This window comes from Pongo pygmaeus, chromosome 1 (assembly GCF_028885625.2).
Source record: "Pongo pygmaeus isolate AG05252 chromosome 1, NHGRI_mPonPyg2-v2.0_pri, whole genome shotgun sequence".
Lineage (NCBI taxonomy): Eukaryota > Metazoa > Chordata > Mammalia > Primates > Hominidae > Pongo > Pongo pygmaeus.
The window spans coordinates 215,765,995-215,789,725 of NC_072373.2; the positions used below are offsets into that span (position 1 = coordinate 215,765,995).

The 23,731-nt window shown below is 44.5% G+C and overlaps 1 protein-coding gene across 37 annotated transcripts in view; it reads right to left on the reverse strand.

The window, feature by feature from the left end:
* Window positions 1–20,462, reverse strand: part of FHAD1 (forkhead associated phosphopeptide binding domain 1) — a 150,131-nt gene extending 129,669 nt beyond the window's left edge. For 18 of the 37 annotated variants that reach the window (XM_063659476.1, XM_063659466.1, XM_054437624.1 and 15 more), the window contains exons 1-2: window positions 20,281–20,414; window positions 15,795–15,901 (exon numbers count right to left, since the gene is read on the reverse strand). In XM_063659476.1, coding sequence (XP_063515546.1) covers window positions 15,795–15,887 — 93 coding nt within the window. In that variant the 5' untranslated portion in view covers window positions 15,888–15,901; window positions 20,281–20,414. Of the gene's footprint in view, window positions 1–15,794; window positions 15,902–20,280 lie in introns of all 37 variants that reach the window. The other 19 variants (XR_008492249.1, XM_054437451.1, XM_054437417.1 and 16 more) reach the window with 5 other exon arrangements.
* Window positions 20,463–23,731: the final 3,269 nt, after the last annotated feature.

Consider the following 23,731-nt stretch of genomic DNA (forward strand, 5'->3'; position numbering starts at 1 on the left):
AAACTCATACGAGGAGGAAGAGATGATCTGGGCCCTTGTCAAAGAATTTGAATCAATAGTTAATAACCTTCTAAAACAGAAAGCACCAGGCCCAGATGGGTTCCCTGGTGAATTCTATCAAACATTTGAGGAAGAAATGATACCAGCTCCCTACAATCTCTTCCAGAAAATAGAAGCAGGAGGAATACTTGCTAACTTATTCTGTGAGGCCAGTATCACCTGAATATACCCAAACAAGGTAAAGACATTACAATAAAGGAAAACTACAAGCCAATCTCTCTCATATACATAGATGTGAAGTCTTCAACAAAATATTAGTGAATATAATCCAATAATGTATAAAAATAATTACACACCACAACTAAGTGGGATTTATTCCAGGTATTCAAGAACTGATTTGGCGTTTGAAAATTAATGTAATCCATTGCATCAAGAGGCTAAAGAAAAAAAAATGGGGAGATATATTCTTTTATTTGTAATTGCCAAGTGAAATATGACGTTTAAAATCTTTTCATATGCTTATTTGCCATCTGTATGTCTTCTTTGGCAAAGTATCTGTTCAGATCTTTTGTCCATCTTTAATTTGGGTTGTTTTCTTATCGTTGGGTTTTAAGACTCATTTATTTTGGATAAATGTTTATAGCATCTTTATTCATAATTGCCAAAAACTGGAAGCAACCAAAATGTTCTTCAGAAGGTAAATGGATAAACAAACTGGTAGAAACATCAGTCAATGATAAAAAGAAATGAGCTCTCAAGCCACAAAAAGATACAGAGGAACTTTAAATGCATATTGCTTAGTGAAAAAAGCTAATCTAAAAGGGCTACATATTGTATGATTTCAACTACATGAAACTTTTAGAAAGATAAAACTATAGAAAGATTTGTGGTTGCCAGGGGTCAGGGGAAGGCTGGGGGCTGTGTTGAACAGGTAAGCACAGGGGATCTTTAGGGCAGTGAAACTATTCTGTATGATTCTGTATTGGTGAATACCTGACATTATGCGTATGTCAAAACCCATAGAACTTTATAATGTGAAGAATGAATCCTAATGTAAACTCTGGGCTTGAGTTAATAATAACATATGAATATTGATTCATCAATTGCAACAAATGTATCATACTAACTAAGATGTTAATAATAGGGGAAACTGTGTGTGTATGTGTGAGTGTGGTGGGAGAGGGGTTGTTATATGTAGGAACTCTCTGTACTATCTGCTCAACTTTCTGTGAACCTAAAACTGCTAAAAAAAAAAAAAAAGTCTAGGCCAGACATGTTGGCTCATGCCTGAAATGCCAGCACTTTGAGGGGCCAAGGCAGGAGGCTTGAACCCAGGAGTTCAAGATCAGCCTAGGCAACATAGGGAGACCCTAACTCTACAAAAATAAAAGAATTAGCCAAGTGTGGTGGTGCACACCTGTGGTCTTAACTACTTGGGAGGCTGAGGTGGGAGGATTGCTTTGGCCCAGGAAGTTGAGGCTGCAGTGAGCCATGATGGCACCACCACACTCCAGCCTGGGCAACAGAGCGAGATCCTGTCTCAAAACAAACACACAAAAATAATAAAGTTTATTAAATAAACATGAAAACATATTCGCTCTTTGGGAAATGCTACCCACATCATCTTCATCTCCATTCCTATTGACCACATTTCTTTGTGATCTAAGAACTCTCTCTCTCTCTCTCTTTTTTTTTTTTTTTGAGATGGAGTCTTGCTCTGTCACCCAGGCTGGAGTGCAGTGGCGCGATCCTGGCTCACTGCAACTTCCACCTCCCAGGTTCAAGCAATTCTCCTGCCTTAGCCTCCTGAGTAGCTGGGATTACAGGGGCGCACCACCACATCCAGCTAATTTTGTATTTTTAGTAGAGACAGGGTTTCACCATGTTACCCAGGCTGGTCTCAAACTCCGGACCTCAGGTGATCTGCCCGCCTCGGCCTCCAAAAGTGCTGGGATTACAGGTGTAAGCCACCGCACCCAGCCTATGAATTCTTAATAACTCATCAAAGAGATAAGTTCTATGTGTTGCATTTTGTTTTTCTCTTCCCAAATCCCATTACTTTCAGCTCTTCAGAAGCTGTCAAGCTGTGATTAAGAAATCAAAGCCAGGAGGAAGTTTTGGATGATACCACAAAATGGGACAAGCCTCTGCCTCGTGTTAGGCCAAGGGAGAGTTTCTGAGGACTGCCTGATAATACCACTCCCTCCTGTATTTAGATAACTGCAAAAAACTGATGTTGGTAGAAAGCTCTGCTGCCAACATAGGCTGAATGTACAAGCTCCACTCTGCTGAGCTGTCTCATTATGAGATTAACTGCTGTTCTGTTTTTATTATTATCAGCTAACATATTTTGAGAAGTTCCTGTGACCTGGACCTTACCAAAGCACTCTGTGTTCATTCCCTCATTTAATCTGCAAAACAGCCCTTTACAGGGAGTTCTACTATAATCTGCATATTACAGATGGAGAAGCTGAGACTCAAAAGGCGAAGTAAGAGACCAGCATTACCCTGTCAGTAAAACCAGAGAAAGACATTATAAGAAAAGAAAACTACAGACCAATATCCCTAATGAATACTGATGCAAAGATCTTCAACAAAATATTAGCAAACATAATTCAACAGCTTATTAAAAGGATTATATACCATGACCAAGTGGGATTTATTTCTGGAATGCAAGGATGATTCAACATGAAAATCAATCTGTGTAATATAATGCATTAACAGAATGAAAAGGAAAAACCAGGTGACTATCTGGACTGATGGAAAAAAAGCAGTTGGCAAAATTCAACACTCTTTCCATGATGAAAACACTAAAAAAATACTAGGAATAGAAGAAAACTACATCAACATAATAAAGGCCATATGTGAAAAGCTCATAGCTAACATAATTCTCAGTGGTGAAAGACTAAGACTTTTCCTCTAAGACCAGGAATGAGATAAAGATGCCTACCCTCACCACTTCTATTTGAAATAATACTGGAAGTCCTAGTCAGAGCAGTTAGACAAGAAAAAGAAGTGAAAGGCATTCAATATATCCCAGAAATAAAATTACCTGTATTGTTGGACAACATGATTTTTATATGTAGAAAGCCCTAAAGATTACACACGCACACACACACACACACACACATATACATATAACACTGAATTCATAATAAATGATACAAAATCATTTATTTTGTACTCAGGATACAAAATCAGCACGCAAAAATCAGTGGTATTTCTATACACTAACAATAAACAAGCTGAAAAGTAAAGTAAGAAAGCCATTCCATTTACAACAGCATCAAAAAGAAGAAAATATTAGAAATAAACTTAACCAAGAAGGCAAAAGACTTGTACATTGAAAACTACACAATGTTGCTGAAAAAAATTAAAGAAGATACAAATACATGGAACGACAACCCATGTTCATGAATTGGAAGACCTAATATTGTTTAGAACATCAATACTACCCAAGCAACCTACAGATTTAATGCAATCTTTATCAAAATTCCAATGGTGTTCTTTTTTCCCAGAAATATAAAATTTTATTCTAAAATTTATATGGATTCTCAAACCCTGAAGAGCCAAAACAATCTTGAAAAAGAAGAACAGTTGGAAGTGTCATACTTCCTGGTTTCAAAAGTTATTAAAAAGATAGGGTAATCAAAACACTGTGGGCTTAGTATTTATGCCAGACACATAGACAGTGAAACAGATTAGAAAGCCCCCATATAAACCTTTGCATATATGGTCAAATGATTTTCGACAAGGGTGTCAATACCATTCAATGGTGGAAAGGACAGTCTTTTGAACAAATGATGCTGGGAAAACTGGATATCCACATGTATTAGTAAAAGAATGAAACTAGGCTGGGCACAGTGGCTCACGCCTGTAATCCCAGCACTTTGGGAGGCTGAGGGGGGCAGATCACGAGGTCAGGAGATCAAGACCATCTGGGCTAACACAATGAAACCCGTCTCTACTAAAAATACAAAAAATTAGTCGGGCGTGGTGGCAGGTGCCTGTAGTCCCAGGTACTCGGGAGGCTGAGGCAGGAGAATGGCATGAACCCGTGAGGTGGAGCTTGCAGTGAGCCGAGATTGCGCCACTGCACTCCAGCCTGGGAGACAGAGCGAGACTCTGTCTCAGACAAAAAAAAAAAAAGAATAAAACTGGACCCTTAACTTACACCATAAACAAAAATTAGTTCAAAATGGATCAAAGACCTAAACGTAAGAGCTAACACTATAAAACCCTTAAAAGAAAACATAGAAGAAAAGCTTCAGGACAATAGATTTGACAGTTATTTCTTGGCAATGACACCAAGAACACAGGCAACAAAAGTAAAAATAGATAAACTGGAATACATTAACATTAAAACTTCTGTGTATCAAAGGATACACTCAACACAGTGAAAAGGCAACCTACGGAATGGAAGAAAATATTTACAAATCACATATCTGAAAAGGGGTTAATATCCATGATATATAAAGAACCCCACAACTCAACAGTAACAAAACCAAAATAACCCTATTAAAAAATGTGCAAAGGATTTGAATGGACTTTCTCCAAAGAAGATACATAAATGGCCAACAAGCATATGAGAAGAACGCTCAAGATCACAAATCATTAAGAAATTCAAATCAAAACCACAAGGAGATACCACTTTGCACCCTTTAGGATGGCTACTATAAAAACACAGAAAATAATTGCTGGCGAGGATGTGGAGATGTTAAACCCTCGTGCACTGTGGCTGGGAATGTAAAATAGTGCAGCCATTGTGGAAACAATATTGTGGTTCCTCAAAAATATAATAATAGAACTACCATATGATCTGGCAATGCCACTTCTGGGTATATATTCAAAAGAATTGAAAGCAGGGTCTCAAAGAGACATTTGTACAGTCATGTTCCTAGCAGCATTATTCACAGTAGCCAAAAGGTGAAAGCAACCCAGGTGTCCATGGACAGATAAAAGATAAACAAAACGTGGTGCATCCAAACAATGGATGTCATTTAGCTTTTAAAAGAAAGGAAACTCTGCCACAACATGGATGAACCTTGAGAACATATGCAGGTGAAATAAAGCAGTCACAAAATACATGTTGTGGCTGGGCAGGGTGGCTCACACCTGTAATCCCAGCACTTTGTGAGGCTGAGGTAGGAGGATTACTTGAGCCCAGGCATCAGAGGCCAGCCTGGAAACATAGTGAGACCTCATTTCCAGCTCTCCTACTTCCTAGTGGGGTGACCCTGGGCAAGTGATCTATTCCCTTGGGACCTCAGTCTCCTCATCTGTAAACAGACATAATAACAGAATGGCCCTTACGGGTTTGTGGTGAAGAATAAATGAAACAGTATATATAAAAATCACTTAGAAGAGTATTTTAGCCCAATAGCAGGTGTTAAAATGTTCGCTATTATGCCCAGAAGGATGGGCTCTGCACTTAGAAAGCTCTGAGTTCAAGTCCCACCTCTGCTCCGTTCCTGCTGTGCAACCTGGGACAAGTTTCTTTGCCTCTCTGAGGCTGCTTCCTATGCTGCAAAAATGAGTGTGATAAGCTCTACCTCAAAGGACTGACAAAAGATACTATTTGGCAAAATTTTCAGTGTGGTGGGATAACATTTTTGAAATTAACTGGTGTGTCAGTGTGTGTGTGTGTGAGCTAAAAACACAGGGACTTGCTATGTTGCCCAGGCTGGAGTGCAGTAGCTATTTCCAGGTACCATCAAAGCATAATACAGCCTTGAACCCCTGGGCTTGAGTGATCTTCCCGCCTCAGGTACCCGAGTGTCTGGGACGACAGGCACATGTGCGTATCGAATCATATTTCTTTTTACCTTTTGGTCCTTGACCATCCTGCGCCCCCACTGTGACCCCGTCACTGCCTCAGGAAAGGGATGTAATGCAGAAACAGAACAAGCTGGGGTTTTCAAAGGAATAAGGATGTGAGGAAATGGCCAGGGCTCTGGTAAGACTGTGAGTCTGAGAGCAGAGGGAAAGAGGAAGTTTGTTGGCTTCCCTCCTGTCAATCAGAGCCTTGCCCAGCTTCTCTGGGAGAGTCTTGAGGAGCAGGCAAATCCCCGAGAAGATGCTGTTTCAGGGGTTATCTCTGAGAGCTCCCCAGAATCAGTGCAACCCTGAGAGAGGGAGGGGAGAGTTCCGAGAGTCCTGAGTAATGGAGTCTGTGACATTTCCCCCCAGTGCACTGACAGCTCGAAAGAACCTAGAGCTGAGACAGCAATGCGTGCCCACTTGCTAGGCACTCACGACAGAGCAGCGATTAGTCATCCTCGTGTCCACACCCCCATTCCGGAAGTCCTCTTTTCCTGAAGCTCCTTGTCCCTGCACGGTCCCAGACAGCCTGATCATGAATCCCAGCCCTCTGTGCCTGTCATATGTGACCTTGGGCAGGCTGCTTAGTCTGTCTGTGCCACAACTTCCTCATCAGTAAAATGGGGGAAGGGAGATCCCTACCTTGTAGGGTTGCTGAAAGGATTAAACGAGTTAATACACACAAAAGTGCAAAGAACAGTGCCTGGCACAAAGTAAACCCGCAATAACACAAGTGATAGCATCATCCTCTTGGCTCATCCACCATCTTTCTCCACTGTCCCTGGCAGTGACCCTACTGATTCCTCTGAAAAGCGCTCAACTTCCTATATTATTGTTTGCCTCTCTATGGCCAGAGTCCAAGCAAGAGATGGTAATAACTGTGGTTGGCAGAATGGTCCCGCAAAGGTGTCCATGTCCTAATCCCTGGAACCTGTGAGTGTGCTGCTGCCTTACATGGCAAAGGGATGGTGCAGATATGATAACGATGACTGATCTTGAAACAGGGAGGTTAACCTGGATTATCCAGAGGGGGCTAATCCAACCATGTGAGCCCTTAAAAACAAAGAACTTTCTCTGGCTGGAGTTGGAGAGATGAGTCAGATGGGGAGGTCAGAGAAATCTGAAGCATGAGAAAGACTAGACCCATTGTTGCTGGTTTTGAAGATAAAGGGTCCTTGAGCCATGCGGGATTGGGAGGCCTCTGAAGCTGAGGCTGGCCTCCAACCGATGGCCAGTGAGGACACGGAGGCCTCGGTTCTATAGCAGCATCTAGCTAAATTCTTCCAACGAAGTGAGTGGGGCTAGAAGCAGACGATTCCCTGGAGCCTCCAGCCAAGAGCCCAGGCGGCCAACACTTTGATTTTGGCCTTGAGTGACCTGGGGCAGAGGAACCAGCTGAGTCCACCCAGACTTCTGACTTAAGGAATTATGAGATAATAAACATTCATTGTTATAAATAGAAAACGAATACAATAACCAAAATGTACTGTAGTATTAACCACCTGCCAGGCACTGTCCTAAGCACTTCATGGTAATTCAGCCTCGTAACACAGTTCCCCACCATACACACACAGAAGTTGCAGCCGAGAATGGCTGGGTAACTTGCCTGGGACCCTACAACTCAGAAGGCAGAGCCAGGATCACAGGCAAGAGGCCTAGCACTGAGTTCATGCTCTTACCACCCTGTTCTAGAGCCGCCCTTCTGTTCTTTGTCCACCCATTCTGCCTACATTTGTCAGTGTTCTCTTCAAAATAACAAAGACAATCAATTTCTCCCCAGCTCAAAGCCTTTTGAGGAGGGGGTTCCATTTTCACAGCAAGTTAAACATGAAATGCTTAGCCTAGCTTACGTGGCCTTTTTGCATGTGGGTGGCAGGGCCATCCAGCCCTCATCATGCCATGCCAAGTGCTTCACACAACACCTCCAGATCTCTATGTGTGCCGTTTCTTACACCTGGCGGGGAGAGGGGGGCCCTTTCTGGCCTGCCATACCTGGCAAAACCAGGCTTTCTCTTGTAAGAGGCAGCTCCAGCTTGGTCGGCTCTGAGGAGCTGTCCCCGACACCCGAGACAGGATCCTCGTGGGTCATCTACGCAGCCCCCAGCACACCTGTTCCCAGGAAACCACCTGCAGCCTCGGTCTACCTTTCCTCTTTACCCCAATCCCACACTAGAGGGCGCCACCTCAGTTTGTTGCATCAATGAGGACCACAGGAAAAGTGATTTTCTCTGTTCTGCTGATAATCCTCACCTAGGAGTCCAAACTGTGGAATTTCACACTACCGATTATCTTAACTGACTCACAAGGAATTTCAGATATTTAGATTTTTAGATGTTCCCTAAAGCCAAATTTACAACCAAACAATGAAGCATCTTTGTCTAGAAGCATTGCACCAGATAGCCCCAAGTCTGAAACTCCGCCCCACTGTCCCCGACTAGATGTGTGATTTGGGGCAAGTTATTTAACCTTTCTGAGCCGCATTTCCACATCTTTACATGAGGATAATAATGATAATAGTAGTTCTCGCCTGATAGGGCTGTTTGAGGATACAACTCTCTAACACATACACAGCATATACATAGAACACATATAAAAACACACGAGATGTCTCATAAGTAGTCTATACATGGGGGTGTGGCTGTTTGTATTATCTGTGCTAGTCAAAAGAACCTTGAGCTGAGACAGCAATGTGTCTCAAAAGATTATGATCTTCTACCTCACACTCATTAGGATGGCTACTGTAAAAACAACCACCACCCCCAGAAAATACCAAGTGCTGGCGAGGATGTGGGGAGACTGGAGCCCTTATGCACTGTTGATGGGAAAGTAAAATTGTGCAGCCACTGTGGAAAACAGTATGGCAGTTCCTCAAAAAATTAAAAATAGAACTGTCATCTGATCTGGTGGTTCTGCCTCTCTTCCGGGTATGTATCTGAAAGAATTGAAAGCAGGGGCTTGAAGAGATGTCTGGTGGTGGCTCACACCTGTAATCCCAGAACTTTAGGAGGCCGAGGTGGGTGGATCACCTGAGGTCAGGAGTTCGAAACCAGCCTGGCCAACATGGTGAAAGCCCGTCTCTACTAAAAATACAAAAAAATTAGCCAGGCGTGGTGGTGCATGCCTATAGTCCCAGTTGCTCAGGAGGCTGAGGCAGGAGAATCACTTGAACCCGGGTGGCAGAGGTTGGCAGTGAGCCGAGATTGTGCCACTGCACTCCAGCCTGGGCAACAGAACGAGACTCTGACTCCATTTAAAAAAAAAAGAGAGAGAGAGAGAGATATCTGGACACTTATGTTTATAGCAGCATTATTCACAGCAGCCAAAAGCTGGAAGCAACCCAAGTGTCCATTGACAGATAAATGGATCAACAAAATGTAGTACAGACATGCAGCAGCCACTATTCAGCCTTCAAAAGGAAGGGAACTCTGACACATGCTGCCACAGAGGAACCTTAAGAACATTATGCCAAGTGAAATAAGCCAGTCGCAAAAGACACGTACGATACGATTCAGCGTATAGTATAGTCTACGAGGAACCTGCTATAGGCAAATTCAGAGACAGAAAGTACTTTGTCAGAAAGACGGTGGCTGCCAGGGACTTGGGGGCTGGGAGGGGAAGGGGAATTCTTCTTCAATAGGTACAGAGTTTCAGTTTTGCAAGATGAAGAGAGTTCTTGTGGATGGATGGTGGTGGCAGAGTAACAATGTGAGGCCAGGTGCAGTGCCTTGCACCAGTAAGCCCAGTACTTTGGGAGGCTGAGGCGGGTGGATCACCTGAGGTAGGGAGTTCGAGATCAGCCTGGCCAATGTGGTGAAACCCCGTCTGTACTAGAAATACAAAAATTAGCCAGGCATGGTGGCGCATGCCCATAATCCCAGCTACTCAGGAGGCTGCGGCACAAGAATCACCTAAACCTGGGAGGCAGAGGACGCAGTGAGCCCAGATTGTGCCACAGCACTCCAGCCTGGGTGACAGAGCAAGTGAGACTCTGTCTCCCCAATCCCCACCCCCAAAAAAAACAACGTGAATGCAATGAATGCCACTGAACTGTACACTTAAAATGGTGAAGATGGTAAATTTTACGTTATGTGTATTTAATGAAAAGAGAGATGATGATCTAGTCCTTTTCTTGGAACTTCTTCCTCTTGCCAGCCCTCCACGTGCTGAAGGGAAAGTAGGCCCATGCATTGCTGTGTTGGGAACTGACCAGTGACATCAGGGGAGAGAAAAGTTCCCCGAGGACTGACGAGATCAGACGAGGCACGTCACAGAGCTCAGGATGCCTGGTGGGGAGCCAGGGCTGAGTGTGCGAGCGCAGCTGAGGCAGGAAGGTGAACGGGCGCGTCTTGATGGGACAGCGGGCGGCTGGACATCCCCCAGGCCTGCTTCTTTTGGTGGATCTCGTCACAGGACCAGGGAGGGGTGAGCATCTTTATCCAGGTTCATGTCCACCTGTCACCTTCTCTCTCAAAACTTGAGGGGTTCACGCATAGCATGGGAAATGTGAATTAAAATGTCACGGATACCATGTTTCGCCTCTTGGATGAGCAGAAATTTGTCAGGTAGGTCACATGCTCCACTCGGGAGGGGAGGGGGTGCCCTCACTGTTGGTGGGGAACTGACCCTATAAGCCTTCACTGGAGGGCAGTGTGGTGATGCCAAGAGCTGCAGCCATACATGTCCTTCGACATGGCACATGGACTCGCATGTCCGTGAAATGATGGGTAAAAGGTATTCAGTGCAGCATTGTTTAATAGTAATAAAAAAGATTTTGATGCAGGCTCTTATAGTTCTTATAGGCAGCCCAGAAACGGCAGGTGCCAGGCAAAGGGATATGACTCATTGGGTTAGATGGTTCTGTTGTGTTTGTTAGATCACTCCTGTGCCCTGACCCTCTGATCCCATATGAGAAGGGGCTGACGTGCTATAGAGAACATTTCCCCTAGAGAGAAAGGAGTCAACTAGAAGGATGCTGTCCACAAAGGGCAGAGGGGCAGGCATGAGCGTTTCACCTACATCCCCCTGCAGTTTCTGTCCTTTGCTTTTCTCCATGACCTTCACCCTCCTAGCCGCGGCGCTGCATTGACTCTGGCTGCCCTACGAGTCAATTGTAAAGGGAATCCTGAAATCTCCTCGGCGTAGGGCAGCGCAGGGCGAGGTCCTAAGGAGGAGGTCAGCTCTCCACTATTTTTTTTTTTTTTTTTTTTTTTGGACAGAGTCTCTCTTTGTTGCCCAGGCTGGAGTGCAGTGGCACAATCTCAGCTCACTGCAATCTCCCAGGTCCAAGCAATTCTCCTGCCTCAGCCTCCCAGGTAGCTGGGATTACAGGCGTGCACCACCATACCTGGCTAATTTTTGTATTTTTGGTAGAGATGGGGTTTCACCATGATGGCCAGGCTGGTCTCGAACTCCTGACCTCAAGTGATCTGCCCACCTCGGCCTCCCAAAGTACCGGAATTACAGGTGTGAGCCACCGTGCCTGGCCGTGCGGTCCTGGAAGCATCTCCGTGGGGACCCTCACCTGAACCTGCAGAGCAGAGAAATGGACAGATTCCTGACCTCACCTAACCCCACTGTGTCAGAAAGCCTTGGATTCATGTTTAACAACCACACTCAGGCACATGAAAAACCCAGCAAACATTGGCTTGTGACGTTGCTGCATTCTGGAAGAATTAAGTCCCTTTCTTATCAGTGTTCAAGTAACAGCCACATCCAACTATAAACATTACAGTTCAAAAACCACGTCAAATTATACAGACTATAACCAGAAGGTTTAGCTCTGAAATGAGCGAGGCTGGTGGCCGAGGTATTCCAGCCCCATCCAATGCAGGTGGGGGCAGGGGCAGATTCTGAAAGGAGCTCCTGATTTCTGCACAAGGCAGCCAGGGAGCCCATTTCAACAGTCAGGCCTTCCAATTGCTGAAAATCCATCAGTGGCATCTTCCCATTGTTTTTCAGATCAAGATCAAAATCCTTACGGTGGCATGAAGGAGTCCTGCCTGTCTCTTAGCTCTCCCCCTTCCCACTCTGACCTCTACACCCTGGTTTTCTTTCAGTCCATCAGGCTCTTCGTATGCTCTTCCACCCCAGGGCCTTTGCACACACTGTTCCTTCTCCCTTTGTCTAGTTAAGTCCTTCTCATCCTCCATATTCCTTTCCTTTAGAGCCCTGACATAGGCTTGAAACCATCCAGGCTCTGCAGATCCTCTGACCTATGTCTCTCTCCTAGCAGCTTCCTGATTGCAGGGACCATGTGTGAGTATCCCCAGGCTTGTCTCTGTGCTGGGGCTCCAGGCGAATGTCCGTGGAATGAATGAGTGATAATAACGGCAAAAACCAGGCTGGCTAAAACAGGCTTCCTATTGCCATTAGGAAACCACACTCCTTTCATGATACAGAAAAAAAAGGTCTGGAGGGCAAAACCCTACAAATATCAATATTGATTGCCCCTGAGTCACATGATTACAAGTGATTTTTATTTTCTTCTTTACAGTTTGCTTTCTCCCAATTTTTTAAAAAACAATAGGCACATAATTACCTTCCATTATCAGAATATGTGAATGATGTCAGAATATTATAATATCAATAAGCAAAAAAAAGGCAGCTTTGCAAATGAATATATTAATAAATCTTTAGAAGCATAGCTCCCTATTCTTTAGGATTTATCCAAGTAAATAAAACAATCTTCTTTCTTTGCTAGATGTAAATGCTGGGTAATTTCACAGCTGATTTTTTTTTTTTTAAGATTCCTGAACTTTATTTAGTGGAATGACTTCTAGCAGCACAAATCAAATGATAAATTGACTGTTGAATTATTACTCAGGGTGGCTTCTAGCTGATCAAGCATGATTCTCAGGTTAATCAGAAAGGCCCAGTGAAGGCAGAAGAGGGGAAATTTTCACCTTATCTTGTCTTATAAAATATTTTCTGAAAAATATGGACACGCCTGTAGGTTTCAGTTCTTCAAAATAGACCTGTGTCCCCGACATCCCTTCTTAAAGCAAATCTCCTCTCCCAAATCGATTTAAGCTTTGGGAAGAGGATTTGTCTAAGAGAAGATATAAAAGCCCATTAAAAGTCTATTCACAAAGCATTTGGCAATTCATGTATCATCTGTTCTCTCGGGAGCCAGTATAAGCTCATGCTTCTGGAAATGCAACTGATTCCTTCATAAATCAATGGAACTGTTGCTGACAGTGGTGACTTACTTTTTAAACTAAGGCCAAGGAGCAGTAAGCAGTCAATTATTTTTATACAATCAATGCTGCTCAATTTCTGTCTATATATACAATAATCGTCCTCATTAGTTCCCGTTTCCAAATAGCTTGTTAGTATCAGTGGATATCCACCTTAACCCTGTGAACAAAAATTCTCAGTCTCCACTTTATGTGACTATAATAATGATTGTGGCGCCATTTGCTTAGTACCATATGCCAGGTACTTTATATGCATTTTCTCATTTAATCCCTACAGCCGTGTGAAATAAGTGGTTTACAAATGGAGAAAATGAGCTCAGCATGATTAAGTAGTTTGCTTGAAGTCACACAGCCAGAAAACAGTCTAAGAGATTCAAATCCAGGTCTACCTCCAAAGCCTGTGCTTTTACAAATTACTACAGTTTTCTAATATCATAGTCCAGTTCAAAACAGAGATCACTGTCTCTCTACCTTGGCCACCCAGAAAGTAAAGCTACCTTAAATCTATCCCTTGTTATGATACAGAAGAAACTATGATTCTTTTTATTTGATTTTTCCACTTTGTACACTGAACAGTTTTCTGTGTCCTTGTAGGGAGACCATGTCACAGATGAGAATCTCAAAGGAAGGTATGTTGAGTTATTTTAAAATCGATTGCGTTTATAACTCTTAGAAAACTAGAAATGCAGGGGGAATGTTCTCCATTTGATAAAGAACATGTATAAAAAACCTACAGTTAATATAATATTCAATGATGAAAGACAGAATGATTTTCCCTTAAAATCAGGAACAAGGCAAATATAAAGATTTATACTGCTCTCACCACTCTTATGCAACAGAGTACTGGAAGTCCCAGTCAATGCAATATCTCAAGAAAATAAAATTAAAAGTGTACAGATCAAATAGGTAAAAATAAAACTTTTAATTTGCAGATGACATGGTAACATCCTAAGCAGGCGACAAAAAAACTTCTAGAAAGTTCAGTTAAGGTTGGAAGATACCATATAAGCATACAAAAATCAATTATGTTTCTATATACTGGCAATGAACAGGTGGCCACTGAAATTTAAAGTATAATACCATTTACCAACACAAACAAAAAAGGACAAATTAAGTACTTAAGTATAAATCCAGCAAAACAGGCACAGGATTTGTATGCTGAAAGCTACAAAGTATTCATGAAAGAAACCAAAGAAGACCTAAATCAACACAGAAACATACCATGTTCATGGATTGAAAAACCACATAGTAAATATATAAATTCTTTCCACATTGATGTATAGATTTAAACACAATTTCTATCAAAATCTCAGCAAGACATTTGATAGATATAGACAGACTTATTCTAAAACGTATATGGAAAGGGAAAGGAAGCAGAAGAGGTAAGACAATTTTTTGATTGCTACACACAAATCTATTAATACACATGTGATCTATAAAATGATACAGAACTACACACATTGTCCTCTCTCTCTCTGACACACACACACACACACACACACACACACACACAGCACTTATGTCAGTTTCCTGGTTTTGATATTGCTATCGTCACACATAGTATGTAACCACTGGAGGAAACTGGGTGAAAGGTAGGTGTGATCTCTACCTACTATTTTTGGAACTTCTTGTGAATCTCTAATTTCAAAATGAAGGGTTAAAAAAGTCTATTGAGTGAGGTCTGAAAGAGATCTGCTTCTCACAGTTATAAGAGATTCCACGGCATTTTTTCTCTTTCCACTTCAATATTTTAACCCCCTTTCATGTTTAAAAAGGCTCAAAGCCACTGTTTCTATTATTATTCTCCTTTCAACTTCCTTGGTTGTCAATGAGCTGAGGCTTTGGACCAAACCACAGCTAATTCAGAGAATGAAATGAGAGTGCCCAGGCTAAGCCCGGGGCTTGGAGCTCCGTGGCCTCCCTGGCCTCTGAGGGGCCCACCGCAGTCCCATGGGGTCTTGAAAGGAAGAGAGGTCTAGCCCAGAGCAGGCAAAGGCCAAAGCACCAGCTCTGTGCCCACCTTCTGAACCACACATCAGGCTGCTGGGGAGATGACCACAGGTGTGAGGTAGGAGGTGGCACTTGACTCCAGAGGTGGGGCTCAGACACCAGACCAGACTGAGGACTAGCTAAAATAGGGACAGGGTGAAAGCAACTTTCAATCAGACCTGCCCACCAGCATGCCATGTGAACGTACTGTTGCCATGGCAACACCCAGGCATTCTCTCCCCTTTCCATGGCATCCAATGATCCCAAAGTTATTATCTCTTCCTTGCATAAACCAGCCCTTAATCTGCATGCAGTTAAAAGTGAGTATAAATATGACTGCAAAACTGCCCTGAGCTTCTACTCTCTGTCTACAGGGTGGCCGGGCTCTGTAGGAGCAGCCACACAGCTGTAACACTGCTGCTTCGATAAGGCTGTTTCCTTCTACTCCTGGCTTGCCCTTGAATTCTTTCCTGTGCAAAGCCAAGAACCCTCTCGGGATAAGCCCTACTTTGGGGCTCATCTGCTCTGCAACGGGTTGGACAGTGACAGATGTGTTCAGCAAAGGATGGGAGTGCATCACGCTCTGCACAGCACTCAGCTTCATTCCTTATGCCAGGGAAATGGGGTACCCTTGGCAACTGGCTATTGGTAGCACACCAAGGAAAGGTATGGCTGCTTGCCCAGGTTGTGGTGTACAAGAGACTGGAGTCCACATAACACTAAGGACTGTTAGAGAGGGAGAAGGAAGGGGTCAGGGAGGGGATGGGAACAGGTGGGAAGACTTCTTACCTGTAAAACAAGGTCTGAATCTTCATGCCTTCCAACTGTGGTACTTTTATTTAGGACAAAAAAGCCTTCTGCGCTCTTTAGATAGGCCTTCATCCTCTCTGTTTTCCCTATATAAGGTTTTCAGAAAGAATTTTGTTAGAAAATGCAGTCCTCTAATTATTCAACAACATCATACTTAGAATGAATGAAATAACCACAGAGTCATGTCCAAAGTGAGAAATCAGAAGAGGGGGGATTAGATCGATGAGTCAACAATGACAAGGACAATTCTGCAGGTTTTTAAGACAATCTCTTCTAACCATGATATCTAGCATAGAAAAGCCTGGTTCTAATAATCAAACAGAGGGCATTTCTTAACTAACTCAGGACACAAACAAAAGCTAAAACAACCTGACAACAAATCTGAGTTCCACTGATGATTGCTCTCCACCTCCCATCAAGCTTAGTATGAGCTTAGTGATCTGACTTACCAAGTATTCAAGTTCTGTGTTCCTAACCCATCCCTTACTAGCTCTGTGACTTTGGGTGAGTTACTCATTCTCTGTGACTCAGTTTCCCAGTTTCCTCATCTATAAAATGGGTGGGTTTTTTTTTTTTTTTTTTTTTTTGAGACAGGGTCTCACTTTGTCATCCAGGCTGCAGGGCAGTGAGCAATCTTGGCTCACTGAGGTCTCGATCTCCTGGGCTCAAGCAATCCTCCTGCCTCAGCCTCCCGAGTAGCTGGGATTACAGGTGTGCACCACCACACCTGGCTAACGAGACAGGGTATTGCCATGTTGCCCAGGCTAGTCTCAAACCCTTGAGCTCAAGCAGTCCTCCCACCTTGGCCTCCCAAAGTGCTGGGCTTACAGACATGAGCCGCCACACCCAGCCTAAAATGGGTTAAATGCAATAATACACGTGAGGTATCTAGAATGGTGCCTGGCACACATTGAACACTCATTTGTACTACTCTTATTAGTGTTGTTAACCTGGGCTTCTCAAACTCTGATCCAAGGAATCCTAAACTTCTATAGAGCTTATTTTATTCATTCATTCATTCATATTTAGAGATGAGGTCTTGCTCTTTGCCCAGGCTGAGTTCAGTGGCACAATCATAGCTCACTGCAGCCCTGAACTCTTGGGCTCAACTGATCCTCCTGCCTCAGCCTCCAGAGTAGCTAGGAATACAGGCACACCACCATGTCTGCTTTTGGAGTTTCTTAAAGAGTTATCATTGGAGAGGCAGGCATTAGATGATGTTTTTCTTTTTAAATCGCTGCATTTCTTCATTTATTTAGTTAGGGGAAAAAAGATTACTTCTAAAGGCAAAATATCAAGATTTTAGCTCAGCCATGTAATCAGGACCCTGCACAGTATTCCCCCCAGCATTTTACTATAAAAATGTCAAACATACAGAGAGGCTAAAGGAAGCAGATAGTGAGCTCCTATGTACCCACCACTAGATTCTACCATTGGCATTTTGCCATATTTGCTTTATCACAGATCTTTCCATCTATCCATGTGTCCATCCATTTTATATTGTGGTACATTTCGAAATAAGTTCTATACACATCTTTTAAGACACTTCAGTGACTTCAGAAAGTTCTAAAATGTAGACAGTAATTCATCTCGATGCTTGAATCCGATTTGAGATTATGTCTAAAGATGCAGTGTGATATCTTCCACCTCAATTCCTTGTCAAAGAACAACAACAGTCTCTCTCTTTTCCTTTCTATTGAAAAGTCACTGAAATGCCAAATTATTGGACTATGGATAAAAACAAAAATCAACTAGTTGTGGTGGTACGGACTCTCAGGGCTGGCTCTGCTTTTCATCATCATCTCTATCATCATTTATGGAGTCCTTAGTAAGTGCTAGGCACTTTTCCTTGAATATACTCTTTTCATCCTCAGAGAAACCCTGCAAGGTAGGTGTCACTATTGTCCCTACTTTACAGAAAAGGAGACTGAGATGCAGAGAGGTTAAGGTCCCCTAGCATTCGGGCAGGGAGATTGATATTGCATGTCACCACTATATAATCCTCAGGCAGCTCAACTTTTTACACCTCCATCACTGCTGGGTGGGGAGGGGATGGGATGGGGGAGCAGAGAGAGTGACTGAGTGGGGGAAGGGAGAGGTTGTCACTTGGGCTACTGAGGTTGTCACTGTTTTGTTGACACTTGGGACATGAAATAGCAGATAGCCCTTAACACCAGAATTCTATCCTCTGCAAAAAAGAAAAGACCCTTGGGAGTAAGAGAAATAAAAACAAGCCAGATAGTTTATGTTTGTAAATTCTGAAGCCTATGAGAAATCCTCAGAAATATTAATAATTTCATATAATGAGAACTTTATTTTTAAGTCTGCTGTCTTTAATAGGGATAAAAAGACACTTCTTTTTCCAAAAGAACCATGCCCTGTTGCCCTCAAATTGCCTGAGTTATTAATCTTCAATTGCAGAGGACTACATCATCAAGCACCACATCCAAACTAAAAGTAATATAAAGTCAACTTTCGAGAAATGTCTCTTTCGTGGGAAAGCCACAGAAAATGCCTCCAGAGTAAAACCCCAAATCTGAATGACTGGCTTTTTTTTTTAAGCTCTTCCCCGAGATGTTCCCACAGCTAGTGCCTTGTGGTAGCTACCTGACCACCCAGTTAAAGGCGTCACCAGTCACTTTGTTGTCTAGCTAGCATGTGTCACTGCTGTGGCTCCTTCCTTGAGCTTATCATTCTCTGTCATTTTCTTGTTCTTTACTTAGCTATGTGTTTACTGTTTCCCTTTCACTGAGATATGTTCCAAGACAGCCCGAACTGTGTTGTTTTTGTTAAACTCAATTCTCCACGGGTTTCCTGTGTTTGTACCCATCTTCAGAGCAAAGACACTGACAGATTTTGTTCCAGACAATCTTTCCAAGAACATCTGTAGGGCAAATATCCTGAAAGGACAGGGATAGTGTCCCTATCTAGGGCAGAGTGCAGATTTGTTTATGATAAAAATGTCATCTCCTGCCAGGCATGGTGGCTCACGCCTGTAATCCCAGCACTTTGGGAGGCCCAGGTGGGCGGATCACCTGAGGTCAGGAGTTCGAGACCAGCCTGGCCAACATGGCGAAACCCTGTGTCTACCAAACACACAAAAAAATTAGCCGGGTATGGTGGCGTGCACCTGTAGTCCCAGCTACTCGAAAGTCTGAGGCAGGAGAATTGCTTGAAACCGGGCAGCAGAGGTTGCAGTGAGCTGAGATTGTGCCGCTGCACTCTAGCTTGGGAGACAGAGCAAGACTCCATCTCAATTAAAAAAAAAAAAAGTCATCTCCTTCCAGGGCAAAGGTTGGGCACTGGCTAGCAGCCCCTCTTAAAAGACTGGAGTTTCCTGAGCTTGGGGTTCCTTAGCCAGGACACAGACTTGCAGTGTGCACAGCATCCACCTGAGCTATCCTGCATCACCCCGGGGTACTTGCAGGGCAAGGGGAACCAACGCAAACATGAAGCTCACAGTGCCTGCTGTGCTGTGAGTAATAACATCCTTTGTCTCTGGTCCTGGAGTCTCTGGTCTTCTGCTAGCATCATTAAACAGTGGCAGGCTAACTTAGCTTGCAAGTAGTGTAAAAATCTCAGACCCTTTGCAGTTCCTCAAAGTCTGTTCATTATTCCCCTCTGGCCCCCAGAGCTGCCATGCCTGACACATAGTGGTGCTCAGTAAATCATGAATGAATGAAAATACAAAATAATGCTTAAAAGTAAGTCAGGGTAGCCTAAGAACCTCTGACAGTAACTACCTTTCATTATCCCCTTCAGTATTTATCCTAGATGACATTTTGGAAAAAAAAAAAAAAAAAAAAAAGTCTATTTCTTTAGCTGAATGGGTTGGGCCCTATTTCCCCACTTTAATCTTGCCCTGTGCAGTCACTTTCCTACCTAAAAACACTGCAGAAAGTGATTAGATGCGTTAAACTCTGTAAATTAGTTCTAAGACATAGGGCACCGACCACGGAAAAGAGCAAAAGAGCTTCAGGCATCTGCACTCCCTGCTTTTGGGTCGTAAGTGAGACAGAGAAGCAAAATTTCTATTGAGGGGTTACCAGACCTTAAGTGGCCTGGGAGCCCTGGAAATTCCTCAGTATTGTATTTGGGAAGGGAGAGGTTAGGCAAGGGGGGAGTCTCTCTGACCGCTGGATGGGTGTCATTCGTAAGTCAGGGGCAGCAGGGATGCCCCTCCTAATCCCAGCTGTACCCCCCAGGACTTCCCAGAGTGGCATGGCTGGTGCCAAGGAGGGGTCTAAGGCTCCCGGAGGCTTCCTCCGCGGGCGGGGTGGGGCCTGCACCTGGAAAGGAGGGGTTGGTGTTGGGGCAGCTGCTGGGGTGCTCCTGGGGACCGGAGCCTGGATCCGGGAGGATGGGGCCGGGGAGCCACCCCTCCTCCTCCCAGCGCTAGTCCTCGCGGGGCCGCCCCTTCCGGTCCCCGGTCTCGGCCCGCCACCCCTTCCCGCGCCGCACTCACCTGGCGGGAGGAGGAAGCCCACGCTCCGACCTCAGCCGAGAGCCCTGCCAGCTCGGGAGGCGTCGGGCCCGCTCCGGGGCCAGGCCTCCCGGCTGCGCTCCCGCGGAGTCTCCAGCCGGCACCCGGCACCCCGCGCGCCGGGCCGGCCTGTGTACGCGCGTTGCCATGGCAACGCCGCCAGGCGCCGCGGGGCCCAGTCTAACAGGTGAGGGCGTGGCCTGCGCGGCAGAGGGGGCGTGGAACCGCGCAGGGAACGCCCACCGAGTTACCGCCTGCTGAATGCTCCAGGCCCCACGAGCCTGCCCCATTTCACAGATGGGAAAGCCGAGGCTCAGAGGTCACAGAAATGGCCCAAGGTTTTACAGCGAGGAAGGAACAGGGAGGAGATTTGATTCAAGAATCCTTTCCATTACCCCTCACTGTAAGCTGGATGCGTTGAGGGATGGTGGGGGGCGATAGGGAGAGGTAGGAGATTGATGGAGCTGAACTCATGAGACCCTTGGAGGTTAGTATGCCCCCTGCCCTACCCAAATCTCTAGTCCTTTCCGTTACAGACCAGAAGATAGAAAGAGTAAGAAGAGGGGATCTCTGGGAGTGGGGTGGGGATTGGGAAAGGGATGGGGTGGAGTGAAAAATTTTGAAAGAATGAGGATTTCTTCCATGGGCTGGGGAAAAAATATTTCCAAACTCACAATCCTGCTGCCTCTGCTCCTCCCTGTTAAGAGTGACATTTATTCATTCTTTTGCCCTTTCTCTATCTCTGCAAACATCTTCTGAGTCCTATGAGTGTCACGCGCTGGTCCCAGAATACACCTGTAACAGTTACTGTCCTTAAGAAACCCCTTGTCAGCCGGCACAGGACTCGCGGGATGGAGTGTGTTGAGTAGATGTGCAAATCCGATCTCCCACCACCTCCCACTTCTGCTTGAGGGCAGAGCAACCTGCTGACTCTACCTAGAGTGATTCCTTTCACTGGCAGGAAATGGCTGACCAGACACCTCAAGAAAAACTCTAAACGTTTTTCTAAGAGAGATGAACTATGGCACACTCTGCCCTAGTGATAGGGTTTCGCTGGGTGTCCCCACCCAAATCTCATCTCGAATTGCACTCCCCACGTGTTGGAAGAGGGGCCTCCTGGGAGGTGATTGAATCATGGCGGCAGACTTCCCGCTTGCTTTTCTTGTGATAGCGAGTGAGTTCTCACGAGATCTGATGGTTTAAAAGTGTGGCACTTCCACCTTTGCTCTTTCTCTCTCCTGCTACACCTGCTACACCATGTTACAACATGCTAGCTTCCTTGCTTCCCCTTGGCCTTCCGCCATAACTGTAAGTTTCCTGAGGCCTCCCTAGCAGTGCAGAACTGTGAGTCAATTAAACGTCTTTTCTCTGTAAATTATTCAGTCTCGAGGAATTGCTTTATAGCAGTGTGAGAACAGACTAATACACCTAGTCAATAGGAAGAGGATCTGAGAGAGAAATCATGGACATCGATTTGTGGTGGAATATACAGTGAAGATGCTCAAACGTGCCTGGAGGCTTTTAGAAATGCGAACTTCTGGGCACAGACCCCAGAGATTCTGATTTAGCAGGCCTGGGACATAATCCAGGAATGTGCATTTGCAACAAACTTGACAAACCCTGATTTATGCGGCTGAACTGCAGAGACCTCTCCTGGAGCCTGTCCCTACAAATCTCTTCCAGGCCCTCAGTCTGGAAGGTTCTGCCTGGATCAGTTTCCTACAACCACAAAGATTCTAGGCGTAAAATGCTAGCAGTGACCACAAGGGCTGGGACCCAAGTGATGGCTTCACAGGAACAGAGAGGGTCAGGCCCAGCTCCCCACACGTTTCTGCCTCAGAGCCTTTGCTCTTGCCCGTTCCTCTGCCTGGAATGCACTTCCCCCCAAGGAGTCTCCTTTGCCTTCTTTACTTCAGCTTTTTACTCACATATCATCTTTTCTAAAATTGGTTTTTTGAAAAAATAAAACAACCACCATGAAAGCTAATAAACAACAAAAAAGAGCAAATAAAAGCAACAAGAACAACAAAAGCAAATAAAAATAAGAACAACAAAAGCACATCCAAACAAAATAAAAACCTCAACACTCTATCCCTCTTCCCTTCTTTTTGCCACTTGCTATAGTTGGAATATTTGCCCCTCCAAATCTTATGTTGAAATTTGCTCCTCAGTGTTGGAGGTGGGGCCTGGCAGGAGGTCCTTGGGTCATGGGAGCAAATCCCTCACGGATGGCTTGGTGCTGTTCTTGTAGGGTGCGTGAGTTCTCACTCTATCAGTTCCCTAAAGAGTTGATTGTTGGAAAGAGCCTGGCACCTCCCCCTTGCTCACTCTCACTTCTTCTCTCATCATGTGATCTCTGCACATGCAGGCTCTACTTTCTGCCAGGAGTGGAAGCAGCCTGAGACCCTCACCAGAGGCAGATGCTGGCACCATGCTTCTTGTACAACCTGCAGAACCGTGAGCCAAATAAATCTCTTTTCTGGATAAATGACCCAGCCTCAGGTATTACTTGATAGCAACACAAATGGACTAAGACATCACTTATCATCAACTCACATACTATTTCTTTTATTTATTTATGTTATTTATTGTGTCTCCCTCCCTGACCCCTGGTAGAATCTAAACTCCATGAAGGCAGGGATTTTTTTTTTTTTCCTGTTTTGTTCGCTGCTGTGCCACCAGTCCCTAGAACAATGTCTGAATGAATAAATACGCAGGGGGAAGTCCCTGCCACCCTTCTGAAGCCTGGCCTCCTGTCCTCTGAGGACTGCTGGGCTGACCTGTCCTCGCCCCAGGATGTCGGCTTCTCTAGTCCCCTGCCCAGGCCTGAACACCACCTCCACCCCTATCACCACCCCTCCATGCTTGTCTTTAGTCAAACTCTTGTCATTAACATGAACCCAGGACACAGACTTGCTATCAGACAGACCCCAGTGAAACCCAGGCTGGCCATGAGCTGGAACAGCCCATGCCCCTCACCAGGCTTTGAGAGATCATCTGTTGCTGTTAGCTGATATCTCAATGAAAAACAAAAAATCCTAAACCGAGAGCAAAGCTGACACTCAGAATCAGTGGAGCCGAAGTTGCCAAATCTTAATTGGATCCTCTCTCCCTCAGGAAGCCACTGTTATCTCAAGGGTGTGCAAAATTCTTGAAACCCAATTCCGTATCATCCATTTTTGTTTCAAAAACAGAAAATCAAATACCCAATAACTTAGGGTTTTATGATATAATTTCCTGGGCTGAGTAAGAGAGTTGTACCTTGCAATTAAACAGTGATGGGGCATTAAAAATACTGTCCCTGAAAAAAAAATAGATGTTTCTAGATTATTTGTGCTTCTTGGCAGTGCCTACAGTTAACCTTTACTGAACTCATGGTGACTACCATGCCCATATTGTAGGAAATAAGGCTCAGAGACAGAGAGAAATGTGC